Genomic DNA, 16,521 nt, shown 5'->3' with positions numbered 1-16,521 from the left:
TCAGGCAGTATTGTTCAAATAAGGTCTGCCTGGTTACTGAAAAATGAGGCAATCTGACCTGTGACAGAGGCCAGCTGTTGGTGGAACATTAATGGGTGCAGACGTATGTGCGAGGGAGTTATGGATTGATGCCACAGATGCAGATGATTGGCTCACACCATTCAGAGGACCGACAATACCATTGCTGGCCAATTGGGAACCCAGGGGGCCTCCCATCATCCCAGTCATCATGGGTGTAGATGAGAAAGTTGTCGTCGCCGTGGAAACACTGCTGCCCAGGCTTCCCACGCAGGTCCTGGCCAACCCGTTGACTGGCTGCGAAATTCCGGCCATTCCTGGAAGCTGGAGGGAGACCGGACTTTGCTGCAGAAGTGGCAGGGCAGGAGGTGGGGTGCTCTGGAGGGACGAAGATGAGCTGCTTCTACTGTGGCAACCAGAGTGGAGATCCTAGAGAAAGAGAGAGAAAGGTCCAATTACACTCACATAATCCTTTAATAATAAATAGTAACACCCCAAGTTTCTATAAAGTGGGTTTTCTACTTTCCTAGAAGTTTGAGGAGATTCGGCATGTCAGCTAAAACTCTGACAAACTTCGACAGATACACAGTGGAGAATATCCTGACTGGTTTCATCAGTCTGGTCTGTTAACACCAATACTCAAAAATGGAAATCTCTACAAAAGGTAGGAAGGGTTAGGTTGATCTCAGACTAGATTAAAAGGATGGCACAACATTGTGGTGGAAGGGCTTGTAACGTGCTAGGTTTTAGGTTGTATGTTCTATGTGGCGGATACAGCCCAGTCCATCACAGGCAATGCCCTCCCCCATTATTGAACACATTTACAAGGAGTAACTGCCTTTATTAAACACAGAACTTAGAACATAAAAAATTATAGCACAGTACAGGCCCTTTGGCCAACAATGTTGTGCCGAGCTTTTAACCTACTCCAAGATCATTCTAACCCTTCCATCCCACATTGCCCTCCATTTTTTATCATTCATGTGCCGATCTAAGAGTTTCTTATATGTCCCTAATGTATCTGCCTCTACCGCCACCACTGGCATGCATTCAATTCATCCACTACAGCTGCGGCTTGCTACCACCCACACTGGAAATCTGCAGATGCTGGAAATTCAAGCAACACACATCAAAGTTGCTGGTGAACGCAGCAGGCCAAGCAGCATCTATAGGAAGAGGTACAGTCGACGTTTCAGGCCGAGACCCTTCGTCAGGACTAACTGAAGGAAGAGTGAGTAAGGGATTTGAAAGTTGGAGGGGGAGGGGGAGATCCAAAATGATAGGAGAAGACAGGAGGGGGAGGGATAGAGCCAAGAGCTGGACAGGTGAAAGGCAAAAGGGGATACGAGAGGATCATGGGACAGGAGGTCCGGGAAGAAAGACAAGGGGGGGGGGGACCCAGAGGATGGGCAAGAGGTATATTCAGAGGGACAGAGGGAGAAAAAGGACAGTGAGAGAAAGAATGTGTGCATAAAAATGAGTAACAGATGGGGTACGAGGGGGAGGTGGGGCCTTAGCGGAAATTAGAGAAGTCGATGTTCATGCCATCAGGTTGGAGGCTACCCAGACGGAATATAAGGTGTTGTTCCTCCAACCTGAGTGTGGCTTCATCTTTACAGTAGGACCCCCTACAATTTGGTTACCAACACAACTGATCGACAGATGACGCAATAGCCACTGCTCTACATGCAGTCCTTACACATCTGGAGAAGAAGGGTGCTCATGTGAGAATGCTGTTCTTGGACTACAGTTCAACATCCAACACCATAATTCCATCTTGGTTTGACAAGAAGCTCAGAGACCTCGGCCTTGACGCTGCCTTGAGCAGCTGGACCCTGGACCTCCTGTCAGATCGCCAGCAGGTGGTAAGAGTGGGCTCCCTCACCTCTGCCCTTCTGACCCTCAATACAGGTGCCCTTCAGAGCTGTGTCCTAAGCCCCCTCCTTTACTCTCTGTATACCCATGACTGCTGCCACCCACAGCTCCAATCTGCTAATTAAATTTACTGATGATACTACATTGATTGGTTTTATCTCAAATAATAACAAGGCAGCCTACTGAGAAGAAGTCATCACCCTGACACAGTGGTGTCAAGAAAACAATCTCTCCCTCAATGTCGCAAAAACAAAGGAGCTGGTTGTGGATTACAGGAGGAATGGAGACAGGCTAACCCCTATAGACGTCAATAGATCTGGGGTGGAGAGGGTGAACGGCTTTAAGTTCCTCAGCATCCACATCACTAAGGATCTCATGTGGTCTGTGTGGTGAAAAAAGCATAACAGCGCCTCTTTCACCTCAGACGGTTGAGAAAGTTTGGTATGGGCCTCCAAATCCTACGGACTTTCTACAGGGGCACAATCGAGAGCATCCTGACTAACTGCATCACTGCCTAGTCTGGGAACTGTACTTCCCTCAATCGCAAGACTCTGCAGAGAGTGGTGCAAACAGCCCAGTGCATCTGTAGATGTGAACTTCCCACTATTCAGGGCATTTACAGAGACAGGTGCGTAAAAAGGGCCCGAAGGATCATTGGGGACCCAAGTCACCTCAACCACAAACTGTTCCAGCTGCTACCATCTGGGAAACTGTACCGCAGCACAAAAGCCAGGACCAACAGGCTCCGGGACAGCTTCTTCCACCAGGCCATCAGACTGATTAATTCACACTGATACAATTGTATCGCTACGCTATATTGACTATCCTGTTGTACATACTATTTATTACAAATTACTATAAATTGCACATTGCACATTTAGACGGAGATGTAACGTAAAGATTTTTACTCCTGTATGGGAAGGATGTAAGTAATAAAGTCAATTCAATTCAATTCTATGTATAAGATCTACTTCTGATAAATCCCCTATACTTTCCTCCAATCATCTTAAAAATTATGCCTTCTTGTATTAGCTATAGCAGCCCTGGGAAAAAGTCCACCCTATCCATGTCTCTTATCATATACACCTTGTTGGAAATGACTGATTTTTAAATAATACTTCTTATAAGATTTGTGCTTTCTAACAAACTCATGCATTTTCACACTCACTGCCAGAAAGCAGTATCACAACTAACTGACTGTTTATCACCTTTCTCATTTTTCATTGGCTAAGTATTAACATATTACCCACATGATATAATTGAGAGTTTTTCTGCCACACAAGTCGCCTTGAAGCACCCCGGAAGCATCTTCCCCTCTGCCATCTGATTCCTAAATGGACATTGAACCCGTGAACACTACCTCACTTTTTTTATATATTTCTGTTTTTGGCATGATTTTTAAACTATCAATATATGTATACTGTAATTGATTGATTGATTTTTTTTCTTCTTCTTCTTCTATATTATGTATTGCATTGAACTGCTGCTGTTAAGTTAACAAATTTCACGACACATGCCTGTGATAATAAACCTGATTCTGATGTAATTGTTTTAATTATGTAGCCTATTAGTTCATTCCTATCCAAGGAATTTATCTTATCTATAAAAGTGATAGATTTTTCAGAAGTGCCATCTTGGCTTCTTTCCTATCTTTATCTTACACCTCTTAGCATTGTTTCTCAGCTCTTTATTTAGTATACTTAGTATTTGTACATTTGTACTCAATAAACTGAAATCTTAGAATTAAGACTGCTCGTCATTCTTGACACCTGGAAGAATCCCAAGGATCAGAAAATAAACAGAGATGCAAATGCTACCAAGTTATCTCTCATCTTCATTCAATCCAAAGAGAAAAGCCCTAGCTCACTCAACCTCTCCTTATAAAACATGTTCGGTATTCCAGCAGCATCCTGGTAAATCTCCTCTCCACCATCTCTAAAGCTTCCACATCATTCCTATTATAAATAGCCATCATTGGCATACATCGTGAAATTCAATATATATATAAAATATAGTTGAATTAAAAATAGTACAAAACCTGAAATTTTTAAAAAAGTGAGATAGTGTTTGTGGGTTCAATATCTATTCAGAAATCGGACAGCAGAGGGGAAGAAGCTGAGTGTGGCTGAGTGTGTGCCTTCAGACTTCTGTACTTTCTTCCTGATGGTAACAATGAGAAAAGGGCATGTCCTGGGTGATGGGAGTCTTTAATAATGGATGTCGCCTTTCTGAGGCACTGCTCCTTGAAGATGTCTTGGATACCACGGAGGCTAGTGCCCAAGATGGAGCTGAGTAATTTTACAAGTTTCTGTAGCTTCTTTCTCTCCTGTAAGGTAGCAACTCCCCCTCACCCCCAATACCAGACAGTGATGCAGCCTGTCAGAATGCTCTCCATGGTACATCTGTAGAAGCTTTCGAGTGTTTTAGTTGACAAGCCAATTCTCCTCAAACTCCTAATGAAATATACCAGCTGCAATAAATTGACTTTGTTTAGTGTACGATACCCTACTGTGAATAATACACACTCCTCCATCTTCTTCTCCCCACCTCCAACTTCAGAGGGTGATACAGTGTTGGCAATAAATATCCTGCAACACAGAAGTTGATCACTAGTAGGGAATTCAGTAGAAACCTCTCGGTCCAGAGAGTGGAGTGTGTTTGAGGTGGATTAACAGATATATTAAAGGACAAGCTGGAAATGGCAGAAAGGAAGCGGCTACTACAAAGCTGAAGTGAAGAGGGGCCGGTGCAATGAAACTAATGAGCAAACAATGCTCTGTACCAGCTGTAAGGTATCAAGGTTATGGGAGGAGGCAGGAGAATGGGGTTGAATGGGAAAATAAACCAGTCATGACTCATTGGGCTAAATTGCTTAATTCTGCTCCTATCTCTTATGATCTTAAAATCCCACTGAAACCCAAAGTGGGTTTTAATGGGATTTTAAGTGGGTTCAATTCCCACTGCTGTCTGTTAGGAGACTGTGCATTCACCTGTGGTTATATTTCCTCCATGCACTCTGCTTTTTGCAAACATTCCAAAGAGGTATGAGTTAGTGTTAGTAAGTCATGGGCATGCTATGTTGGCGCTGGATGCATAATGATACTTGTAGGCTGTCACCCCACCCCCACCTCCCCAGCACAACCTCAGACTGGGTTGGTCACTGATGCAAATGACATATTTCACTGTATGTTTCGATAAAGCTGATCTTTAAATCTTTAACAGGAGAAAGCTATTTAATCATCAGAGCCTGTTGCACTACTCAATCATATCGTGGCTGACCTGAAGCTTTTGACAAAATTGCTTGAGAAAAATGTTTTAATATTTTAATTTAGACCCTTTGTTTGAACTATTTATTATAAAGATAAATCCAGCTGTCTTTCTAGCCTGTGTAAGGAACGACTTACTGATATCACTAATTTTTAGGTTATACCTCCTTGTTCTAGGCTCTTCCAGGTGATTGGGACTTTTATTTACTAAGCAAGGGCCTGTCTCATTAGCGGTATGCTGTAAAAGGTCAATGTCTCCTGCAGAAGGCTACCTCTTTATACTGCTATACTGTAAACTGTAAGAGGTCAATGTCTCCTTCTGTGGAAGGCAACAGATCTTCCCCAGACAGTGTGTTAAATACCTCTGATGATGCAGAGAGAGAGTTCTCAGTTATGAAGCTGCTCTTCGAAGGAGGACTCTTACTGCTGTTCAGCAGTTCGGAGCTGCAGGCTGTACCCAGGAAAAAGAGGGAAAATGATCAGATTAATTATTATTGTCACATACTAAGATGCAGTGAGCATAAACACAAGTTATTCTGCAGATGCTGGAAATCCAGAGTAACACACACCAAATGCAGGGGAATAAACAATTGATGTTCAAAGTAAATTTATTATCGAAGTACATATATTTCAGGTTCCTTAAGGTTGTTATAACTGGGGGTGGTAATGGGGATAAGCTCCCTCTACCTATTAAATTATCTCAAATAACCCTTGACAACCAAGTCCAGCTCCTTGCCTTCACGTGTGGCTTCGCTACTAAGCCCAGGGAACCATTTCTAGTGACAGGAGAAGGGGCCAAGGCAGGTTACTGGCACCTTAAAACCAGTTGATTCAGACAGATGGTGCTCATCAGCCATGGTTAGCAGCTCATCTAGGAGAAGGCTTCAAACCTCTACTGCCTTGCAGCTATGCCCACTCATGGGGAAGGCTTTGGGAGCAAACCCTGAGGAAAAATCTAGAGCTGGAGTCCCTGAGGCAGTCCTCTGCTGAATTCAACGTTGACTGGTAACTCCTGCGACACTGCTGGTACCAAACTGTATCGGTCTCTGCCGTTCCTTTGGGTTCATCAGATGTGTGGAGAGGGGGAGCTTGCTACATGGGCAACAGCTTGGTCTCCATATCGTACTGCCCAGACTTGCAGATCTAGACAGCTAGTACTCAACACCCACGGTCAACCTTGACCAATGGAGGCCTTCGGATACATATATGTCACAATATACAACTCTGAGATTCATTTTTTGCAGGCATTTACATAAATACAAAGAAAAAACAAGCATAATAAAAAAATAATAATAAATAAGCAATAAATATTGATAAAATAAGATGAAGAGTCCTTGAAAGTCAGTCCATAGGAACAGTTCAGTGTTGGGGAGAGTGAAGTTGAGTGGAGTTATCCCCTCTGATGGTTGAGCGGGTAATAATTGTTCCTGAACCCAGTGATGTGAATCCTAAGGCTCCTGTATCACCTTCTTCATGGCAGAGCGAGAAGAGAGTATGGCCTGGATGGTTGGGGTTCCTGATGATGGATGCTACCTTCTTGCAATAGCACTCTGTGGTGGCGCTGAGACCCTTCGTCAGGACTGAAACACTGACTGTTTATTCCCCTTCATAGTTGCTACCTAACCTGCTGAGTTCCTCCAGAATTTTGTACGTGAGTAACTCTGAGATACAGTGAAATGCTTTGGTTTACATGCCACCCACACAGATCATTCCATTTGTATTTACATCGGGTAGCATAAAAAGACAAAACAGAATGCAGGTATAGTGTTACAGATTCAGAGAAAGTGCAAGAGTTCCGCTGTTCATGGTATTTGCATTTGCTGGATCTTGCAGTGGCCAAATTCACAGCTTATACTTTCCTACGTTATATACCTTACAAATAATACAAGTTGTTTGTGAAGGTCTTTGGGATGTCCTAACAGATACAGTGCGGCCATTTTCTTAAATAGAAATTGAACTTTTGTCCCCTTGGATAGGGTTAGATTCAGTCAGTGGGATCTTTTGTTGCAGGGGTGCCAGATGATGTGACTTCCTTTTTCATTTAACCTTTAATTAATTTGACCAGAAACAGATACCACCAGACTCAAGGACAACTTCAAGGACCTTACAGAGGATCGTAAAAACTGTCAAGAGGATCAGCACAGTCATCCTCCCCACTACTTGTGACATTTATCAGAAGCCTTGCATACGAAGGGCCTGAAGCGTTGCTGAGGATCCCTACCACTGATCCCACTATCTCTGTGACTCACTACCATCAGGAACGAGGTACAGAAGCCTCAGGACTGAAACTGCCAGACTGGGTAACAGCTTCTTCCATTATGCTGAGAGACTAATGAATACCCTGCCACCACGGAGGTCTTGTCACGAGAACAGCCAGCTGTTTGCCTGTGCTGTGCACTACATATGCATTTTTGAGTTATATTTTATTTACTTATTTGTGCTAATATTTTGTTTTATGTACCGTGTGATATTTATTTTGTGGGTGTACTGTGGTCCGAAGGAATATTGTTTCATTAAGTTACATATATGTACAGTCAGATGACAATAAACTTGAACTACTGTATCCTGCTGTTATAAAGCACTTGACAGACCTCTTGTATGATAAAGATGAACTTTTGATCTCGCAGCTCTTCCATCTTATTTGTTTATCTGCACTGCAATTTCTCTGAATCTGTAACACTACGGCTTAATGTCAAGGATTATACATATGAATATGAGAAATAGGAGTGGGAGTAGGCCATCACACGTCAGGCACAGAATGGAGCTAAGTCCACAGTCAGATCAGCCATGATCTTATTGAAGGTGGAGGAGACAGCCTACTCCTGCCCTTGTGTTTTATGTTATCTTCTTATGTTGCAGTACTTTCTGAATTAAAATGGATATGACTGCAGTTTAAATCTACTTTGTTGATTGGGATGTGACTTGTTTCTGATGTTAGTTGAATAGTTCCAATTTGTCTAACTGACTGTCTCCGCTCCAGTGAGAAACTTGTTGGGGGTAACCCAGCTATAGGAGCCATCTAAGTATTTTTTGGATTATAGGAGCCATGTATCTATTTTCTGTCTGTATTGTATTTTGTGGTGCATTTATTATAGTAATTCGTCATGTGGGTTGGGGTGTAGTAGAAGCAAATGAGTATAGTTATTTATTCAAGTTTAGGGATAATTAGTTGTTAGCCCGAGGGAGTGAGCCACAGGGAATGATTTTTTTTGCTGACAAAAAGTAGTAGTTACTTCAAACCTAACCAAAACCACTGAGAGACTAAGGCTACGTCCACACTAGCCCGGATAATTTTGAAAACGCCAGTTTTGCGTAAAAACGATAGGCGTCCACACCAGGCGTTTTTGACCTCTGTCCACATTAGAATGGATATTTGGGCGAATCTCCTCCTATTGGGGGCATGCGCAGGACACACAGAAAACAAGTGAAGAGGAAACGGTATATTTGTCCAGTTACAGACTAGAAACTTAAAAGGAAATTGCTAAACGAAAGACTTGGTGCGTGTTTGTCCAGAAACATTTCCTACAGCCGTAGTCTCTTCGCCGATGAAAAGGACGACAGCTACAACTAAATGCAATATGGCTTATTACTGGGCAAAAGTGACAATTTCATCTACTGAATGTTTGCACAAGCAATACATTAATAAAGCACCTTGTTAAATGTATAAAACATGTCTGCATTAGTATTATCTTGTATTTCCATACAATGTTACATTAGGATGTTACACATCTATTGTCAGATATTGTTGTGGTGTTGGAGGTTGCGTTCAAGAAAACAATGAAATCCCGCACTGCCGCCACCATTTGTTCTGGCACGTCATGACAGCGTTTTTAAAATTAGCCGGTTACCCCGTACACACTACAATGGCCAACCGGCGTTTTCAGATTTAAACACTCTGGAAAGTGTTTTAGAAAAGCTCCATTTTTGGGGGAGGAAAACGTTGTTTCAGTGTGGACAGAGGGTCAAAACGAAGAGAAAAAGCTTCAGTTATGGATTTATCCGGTCTAGTGTGAACGTAGCCTAAGTCAGGGTAATTGACACTGTGCGACGCACTTCCAAATAATGAATTTCCAAATCGATAAAGGTTCGTTCGATTCTTTGTCACGAAACCAGCAAAGACGAATGATCTTATAGTGTTAATCAACTAACAAAACTAAATTAGCAATATAATGGTTTAATTAGTGGTTTAATTAGTGGTCTAATAATGTCCCAATTAATTCATTAAAACTGTATTGTATGAACTTGTTAGTTAAAATCAAAGCTTGCATACAATCATGTGTCAGATGTAGAATGGAGATGCAGGGAGGATCTTAATGAAAGGAGTCAAAGACTTTTGTGAGACCAGAAAAGGTCGGATATGGTGGCTGCTGCTGCTCTCTGCATTCTGCTTGCAGCTGACCTGAGTGATGATCATGTTGACTGTGTCTCAGCCATGATCTTATTGAATGGTCGAGCAAGCTGAATGGACCAGATGGCCTACTCCTGCTCCTATTTCATGTGTTCTTATGTATAATCCTTGACAACAAGAATGTTGGTCAACTATGGGTAGCATCTTAGCTGGGGCTCTATACACAAGCTTTCTGACAGGGGTTGATGGACAGTACAGCAGGACCACAAACACTAGCCTTGAAGCAGGGTGTTGAACTGCCAATTTCCCTCCACAGATGCTACCTGATCTGCCAGCCTGTGTGCATTCACTTTATCTCTGCCCCTCATTGTTTTATACATTTTTATAAGGCTACCTACCGCTCCAAAGAAAAAGTCCTAGGCTGCCTACCTTTCCCTATAACTCAGGCTGTTGGGTTCTGGCAACACCTCACATACTATTTTCAATGGCTATACTGCTGGACAATTTCAGAGTTCAAAGGTTATGGAGAAAATGTCAAATACTGTGGGTTAAAGGGTAAATGTTAACTGCACAGGGGTAAGGAAGAGGCTGAACACTTTCAACTAAGAGCTAACAATTAGTCTGGAGGCTACCTCAAGCCAAACTCCTGGTATGGTGGGAGGGATAATGTAAGACTAAAGTATCCCTTGCAGTCGAAATTCAAGATTCAAGTTTATTTATTACGTGTACAGGTTTCCCCCGCCATCCAAAGTTAGAACGTTCCTATGAAATGTTCCGATTGCATCGCCTCTGATCTGGGCCGACATTTACGTGCCGGGCGGCACCTAATTAATTAGCTTGTTTATTTCGGCTTTTTTCTTAAAGATGTGCTGGGTGCCTCCTGGCTACCGCTGCATTCTTCGCAGATCAGTATCTGTCCGCGGCCTGGGGTTTGGGATGGTGGGACACTGGGGTGTCATCTCGTCATCTGTTTCCATCAGGGCAGGCAGGTCATCTTCTTCTATGTCTGCCTGCCTCGATGTCGAAGGTCAAGGTTCGTCATCTGCTGTGGCTGATGTGGAAGGCTTGCTTGACTGCTTAGCCTTGCGCATTTTTCTATCATACAGTTCTTTGTAAGCACTCAAACCATCTTGCAAATATGCCCTAAACCGACGTACCCTTTCAAAACTAAAGTCGTACTTTATCATTGCAGCGAAAATCTCACGCAGTTGCTTCACATTCAGTTCCTGGATGACTTCACTTTCGGTCCGTTTGCTACTGAATTCGGTTTCGATTGTTATCCTTTCCTCTTCCAATTGCATCAGCTCTTCATCTATCAGTTCTTGGTCATGGGATGCCAAAACCTCTTCAACATCACCTTCGTCAACTTCCACAAGCCAAACTCACCTTGTCCTTACTTCGTTCACCACAATCGAAACGCTTAATTATGTCTAGTTTTACGCTAAGTGTAACACCCTTACGAGCTCTTTCAGGCTTTTCCGATACCTTAGAACTCATCTTGCTAATGGCTGCTCATAGGCATGTGTTAAAGCAATGCCGGCTAGAATGCAGTTCTGAAACCAGGGGAGAACGGCTGCTCGGGGTGTGCGCTGCCTTTTATCGCGCGCTGTTTTTTCTAGTGCGCTGCTTTTTTCGTAACAGTGAAAACACCTTCTGTTAGCGAAAACAGGTAACTAATGTAGGTCTTTGGTAACAGTGAGATTTCGTAAAGTGAACATTTGAAAAGCGGGGGACACCTGTACATCGAAACATACAATGAAATGTGTTGTTTGCGTTCATTACCAATACACCCAAGGATGCCATGGGGGCAGCCTGCAAGTGTTGCCACACATTCCAGTGCCAACACAGTATGCCCACAATGTTCAAAATAAGAACACAACACACAACACAACACAACTTTTCTCTCCATTTTCCTCTCAGATTCAAATTCATTTATTTATTACATGTACATTGGAACATACAGTGAAATTAGTTGTTTGCAATAACAACATCTAGGGATGTGCTGGGGGTAGCCTGTAAGTGTTACTACTATTCCAGCACCAAGATAGCATCAGCAGAACACAGAACACAATAAACAACAAAAAACAAGCCCTGTTGCCCTCTCCATCCCACCCACACACACAGCTCTCCAACCACACCTGGTTTGTAATTGGATTTATTGGGTTGTGCTGATAACCTGGAGAGGGATCTCTCTGTCACCAATTATGATCCTGTCATTTTGTCACTCCATATCCAAAGAGTCTTCAGCACTTCACTGCTAATAAATGCAACAGCCAATGTGGTAACGAGCTCAGACTGACCCTTCTTAAGCCCTTCAGCTCCCTGTCATTCAGTCTCACTCTCATGTATACAGTCCACCAATGAGGAAGCACTCCTTACCGTTTTGGGAACTCATTAAATGTGCTTGGGAGGACGGGCCATTGGTTGATGTCACACTGGCAAAGGGGACGGATAGCTGGACATTCAGCAGCTGAAGCCGCTCTTTCTTGGCCGAGAGACTCATGATCTGTTCCTGTAGACGCCGGTTGTCCAACTGCAGCAGGTGCAGAGACTTTAACATATCCACAACTGGGAAGGTTAAAGAGATCAAGTCAGTCATTTTCTTTCGCCCTTCAAATGTTGCCAACACAATCAAGGAGCAGGATCCCAAACAGGAGAACTTACACCCCTTCTGATTAAGCAAACCATACTCAGTATTCACAATATGCTCCCTTCTACTTTATTTTATTTTATTTTTATTTATTTAGAGATAAATAAAAGTAAAATAAAATAAAGTAGAAGGGAGCATATTGGTTAACAGGCCTTTCCATATTAACCTACCACCCATATGTCTTTGGAATGTGCAAGTTATCAGGAGGAAATCCACGTGGTTGGCATTAATTTTGAGAGAGCTAGAATAAAAAAGATGTAATGCTAAGGCTTTGTAAGACATTGGTCAGACCACATTTGCAGTATCGTGAGCAGTTTTGGGCCCCTTACCTAGGAAAGGATGTGCTGGTATTGGAAAGGATCCGGACGAGGTTCACGAGAATGATTCTGGGAGTGAAAGGATTAACGTATGAGGAGTGTTTGATGGCTTTCGGCCTATACTCATTGGAGTTTAGAAGAATGCAGTGGGGTGGCGGGGGGGAGTATCATTGAAACCGACTGAATATTGAAAGGCCTAGATAGAGTGGACATGGAGAGGATGTTTCCTATTGTGGGAGAGCCTAGGACCAGAAGGCACAGCCTCAGGATACAAAGGTGTCCCTTCAGAACAGAGATGAGAAGGAATTTCTTTAGCCAGAATGTGGGGAATTTGTGGAATTCATTGCCACGGACCATTGTGGAGGCCAAGTCATTGGGTATACTTAAAGCAGAGGTTGATAGGCTCTTGATGAGTAAAGGTGTCAAAGGTTACAGGGAGAAGGCAAAAGAATAAATCAGTCATGACAAAATGGGGACAGACTCGAGGGGTTGAATGGCCTAATTCTGCTCCTATACAGTATCTTATGGTCTCATCTACCCAATCAAAACTTGGCATTATTTTGAACACTACTATCAAATCTCTTCCATTGGCGCGCATAAAAATATCCACCAATCTACACAGGTGGCGACAGCTTGCTAGTATATTCCTACACAGCAGTCAATTATTCTTAACATGCATAGACTCTGTACTTACTGTCAATGCCTCCTTCTCCACTCCAGTGCTTGTCCAAGAGCTCTTCAATGTTGGATGTTGTCTGTGGTACATTCTCCAGCTGACTGGTTATTGTTTGATTGTAGAGCATGGACAGGCCACCGATGGGAGATCTGTAACAATGGGATAGTGGGAAAAGTCTAGGTTGTATCTCAAATGAAAGAGAATGAATATCTCCTTTTAAACTTAAAGTATTAAGTTTTGTCAACTTAATTCCTTGACAGAGTGGTCAAGGAAAGGTAACAGATGAACAAGAGGATGATTGGAGCCTTAAAATGGGTTCTGAGGCAGAAACACTCAAAACTTGGATGGAGGGTGCTTGACATGTCATAACCACAAGGCCACAAAATGAGCCTGAAAGTTGGAGTTTGTTAGAAAAGTTTTCTGCTGACATGAACATGATGGGCTGAATAGCCTTTTAAAAATTGGGGTGGCACAGTGACACAGTTAGTTGAACTGTTGCCTCCATCAACTAGGGTTGAATCTGATCTCCAGTGCCATCTGTGTGGAGTTGCATGTTCTTCCAAGGACTGCTTGGGTTTCGCTCGGGTGCTTCAGTTTCCCATTCCCTCCTCCCACACACTCCATGTCCCAAAGACATGCAGGTTGGTTTGTGGCTGGAAGCTACGCTAGGTGTGTAGATGAGTGGCAGAATCTTGGGGGGAGTCAATGAGAATGTGGGGAGATCAGTGTAAGAATCAGTGTAAATGGGTATTTGATGGGCTGTTTCTGTCACTGGCAGAGAGAGATCCAGCAACTGTGGCAAGATACTTTAGCACTGAACACAACACTTTACAGTGCCAGTGATTACCGTCTGATTCTGGCCGTCGCCTATAAGGAGTTTGTATGTTCTCCCTTTGACCACATAGGTTTCCTCACTCATTCCGAAGATGAATGGTTAGGGTTAGAGTTAGGGTTAGTTTGTTGAGGGCATGCTGTGTTGGCATGGGAAGCATGGCATCTCTCGCGAGATGCTCCAGGCACAATCCTCGAACTATATTGGTTACTGTTGCAAATGATGCATTTCATCAGGACTGAAATGTCAACTGTCCATTTCCCTCCATAGGTATTGCCTGACCTGTTGAGGTCCTCCAGCATTTTTTATGTGTTGCTCAAGATTTCCAGTATCTGCAGAATCTCGTGTGTCTCTGTGCTCACAGGAGAACTCTCTGTTAGAGCAATATAGCGCAGAAACACCATGCCTATTCTAGCCATCAGGTACCCATTTAAAGCAATAGACAAATGGACACAAAAGCAGCACACAGGACCTGTCGACTGTTTATTCCCCTCCACAGATGCTGCCTAACCTGCTGAATTCCTCCAGAATTGAGTGTTGCTCTTGATTTCCAATATCTGCGAAATCTCTTATGTTTAAGGTACCTCTCTATACCAACTCCATTTCTAACACTAATTTCAACATGTTCTACGACAGATGCTCATCTAAATAGTTGCTAAGTGGCGTGAGAGTACCTGCATCCAAGACCCCTCAAGCTTCAAAGAGCAGCATGGGTTCTTAGTGTGGTTTTTAATGATGCTTGTACACCAGGGAACAAGCTAGAGCAGGGGTCCCCAACCTTTTTTGCATTACGGACCAGTTTAATATTGACAATATTCTTGCAGACCGGCCGACTGCGGGGGTGTTCAAGTAGGGATAAAATCACCTCAACATGTCTTTTACAGTTAGAGTTGCCAACTTTCTCACTCCCAAATAAGGGACAAAAGTAGCAGTCAAATCTCGGAACACTTGTGTTTACCCCCGAAAGACTACCATGACCATGAAGCCTTGCGCGGGCACCTGTGTGTGCATGCGTGAGTGACGTGCGCATGCGCGTACGTGATTTTTTTTGCACAAAGCGGTTTTGGCTTAATCTTCCCAACTATACAGTACATACATTACTTCTACGTTATATAGACTGTGTATTTATCATATCATTCCTGCTTTTACTATATGTTAGTGTTATTTTAGGTTTTATGTGTTATTTGGTATAATTTGGTAGGTTATTTTTTGGGTCTGGAAACGCACAAAAATTTTTCCCATATAAATTAATGGTAATTGCTTCTTCGCTTCACGCTATTTTGGCACGAAAGGTTTCATAGGAACGCTCTACCTTAGCGGGGGAAATATAGGACAAGGGCGGTCCCGTATGGGACAAACCAATTTAGCCCAATATACGGGATGTCCCGGCAAATATGGGACAGTTGGCAACCGTATGTTCAAGTTCAACAGTGCGTGACAGGGAATGAGGAAAGGTGCAGCTGACTCATATCGTTTCCTCGCGGCCTGGTACTGGTCCACGGCCCAGTGGTTGGGGACCGCTGAGCTAGAGCTTCCAAAGACTACATCAATAGACTTCTGGAGATTTAAGTAATGACTGAAAAAATAATATTAAATCATTAGAAAGGAATGACATAGGATCAGAAAGTGTAGAGTCTCTATGGGTTGAGTTAAGATATGACAGAGGTAAAAGGACCCTAATGGCAGTTGTATACAGGCCTCCAAACAGCGGCCAGGATGTGGATTACAAATTACAGCAGGATATAGAAAAGGCGTGTCAGAAGGGCAATGTCATGATAATCATTGGGAATTTTAACATGAAAGTGGATTGGGAAAACCAGGCCAGTACTGGACCTCAAGAGAGAGAATTTGTAGAATGTCTAAGGGATGGTTTTTTAGAACAGCTTGTTGTTGAGCCCACTAGGGATCGGCTGTGCTGGATTGGGTGTTGTGCAATGACCCGGAGGTGATAGGAGAGATTATGGATAAGGAACCATCAGGGAATAGTGATCACAATATGATTGAGTTCACTTTGAAATTTGAGAGGGAGAAACTGAATTCCAATATGTCAGTATTTCAGTGGAATAAAGGAAATTACAATGGCATGAGAGGGGAACTGGCCAAGGTTGACTGGAAAGAGACGCTAGCAGGAAGGACAGCAGAACAGCAATAGCTGGAGTTTCTGTGAAAAATGAGGAAGTGCAAGACAAATATATTTCAAATAAGAAGAAATTTTCAAATGGAAGATGGACACTACCGTGGCTGACAAGTGAAGTCAGAGCCAAAGTAAAAGCAAAAGAGGGCATACAAGGAAGCCAAAGCTAGTGGGAAGATAGAGGATTGGAAAGCTTTTAAAAGCTTGCACAAGGAAACTAAGAAGGTAAGAAGGTCATTAGGAAGGAAAAGGTGAATTATGAAAGGAAGCTGGCAACTAATATCAAAGAAGATACTATAAGCTTTTTTAAGCATAGAAAGGGTAAAAGAGAATCGAGGATAGATATAGGGCCAATAGAAAATGACGCCGGAGATATTGTAATGAGATACGCAGGGATGGCAGAGG

General features: G+C 43.0%; 1 protein-coding gene across 5 annotated transcripts in view; it reads right to left on the bottom strand.

Moving 5' to 3' along the window:
* Nucleotides 1-16,521, bottom strand: part of LOC134340414 (protein AF-10-like) — a 325,409-nt gene that overhangs the window by 27,707 nt on the left and 281,181 nt on the right. For 3 of the 5 annotated variants that reach the window (XM_063037619.1, XM_063037617.1, XM_063037618.1), the window contains 4 exons: nt 13,169-13,299; nt 11,887-12,075; nt 5,522-5,610; nt 59-447 (listed from right to left, as the gene is read on the bottom strand). In XM_063037619.1, the coding sequence (XP_062893689.1) occupies nt 59-447; nt 5,522-5,610; nt 11,887-12,075; nt 13,169-13,299 (798 nt within the window). The remainder of the gene's footprint in view (nt 1-58; nt 448-5,521; nt 5,611-11,886; nt 12,076-13,168; nt 13,300-16,521) is intronic. The other 2 variants (XM_063037621.1, XM_063037620.1) reach the window with 1 other exon arrangement.

The sequence above is a fragment of the Mobula hypostoma genome, chromosome X1 (genome assembly GCF_963921235.1).
Source record: "Mobula hypostoma chromosome X1, sMobHyp1.1, whole genome shotgun sequence".
In the NCBI taxonomy this organism is placed as follows: domain Eukaryota; kingdom Metazoa; phylum Chordata; class Chondrichthyes; order Myliobatiformes; family Myliobatidae; genus Mobula; species Mobula hypostoma.
This window is presented reverse-complemented; position numbering and strand designations above follow the sequence as displayed.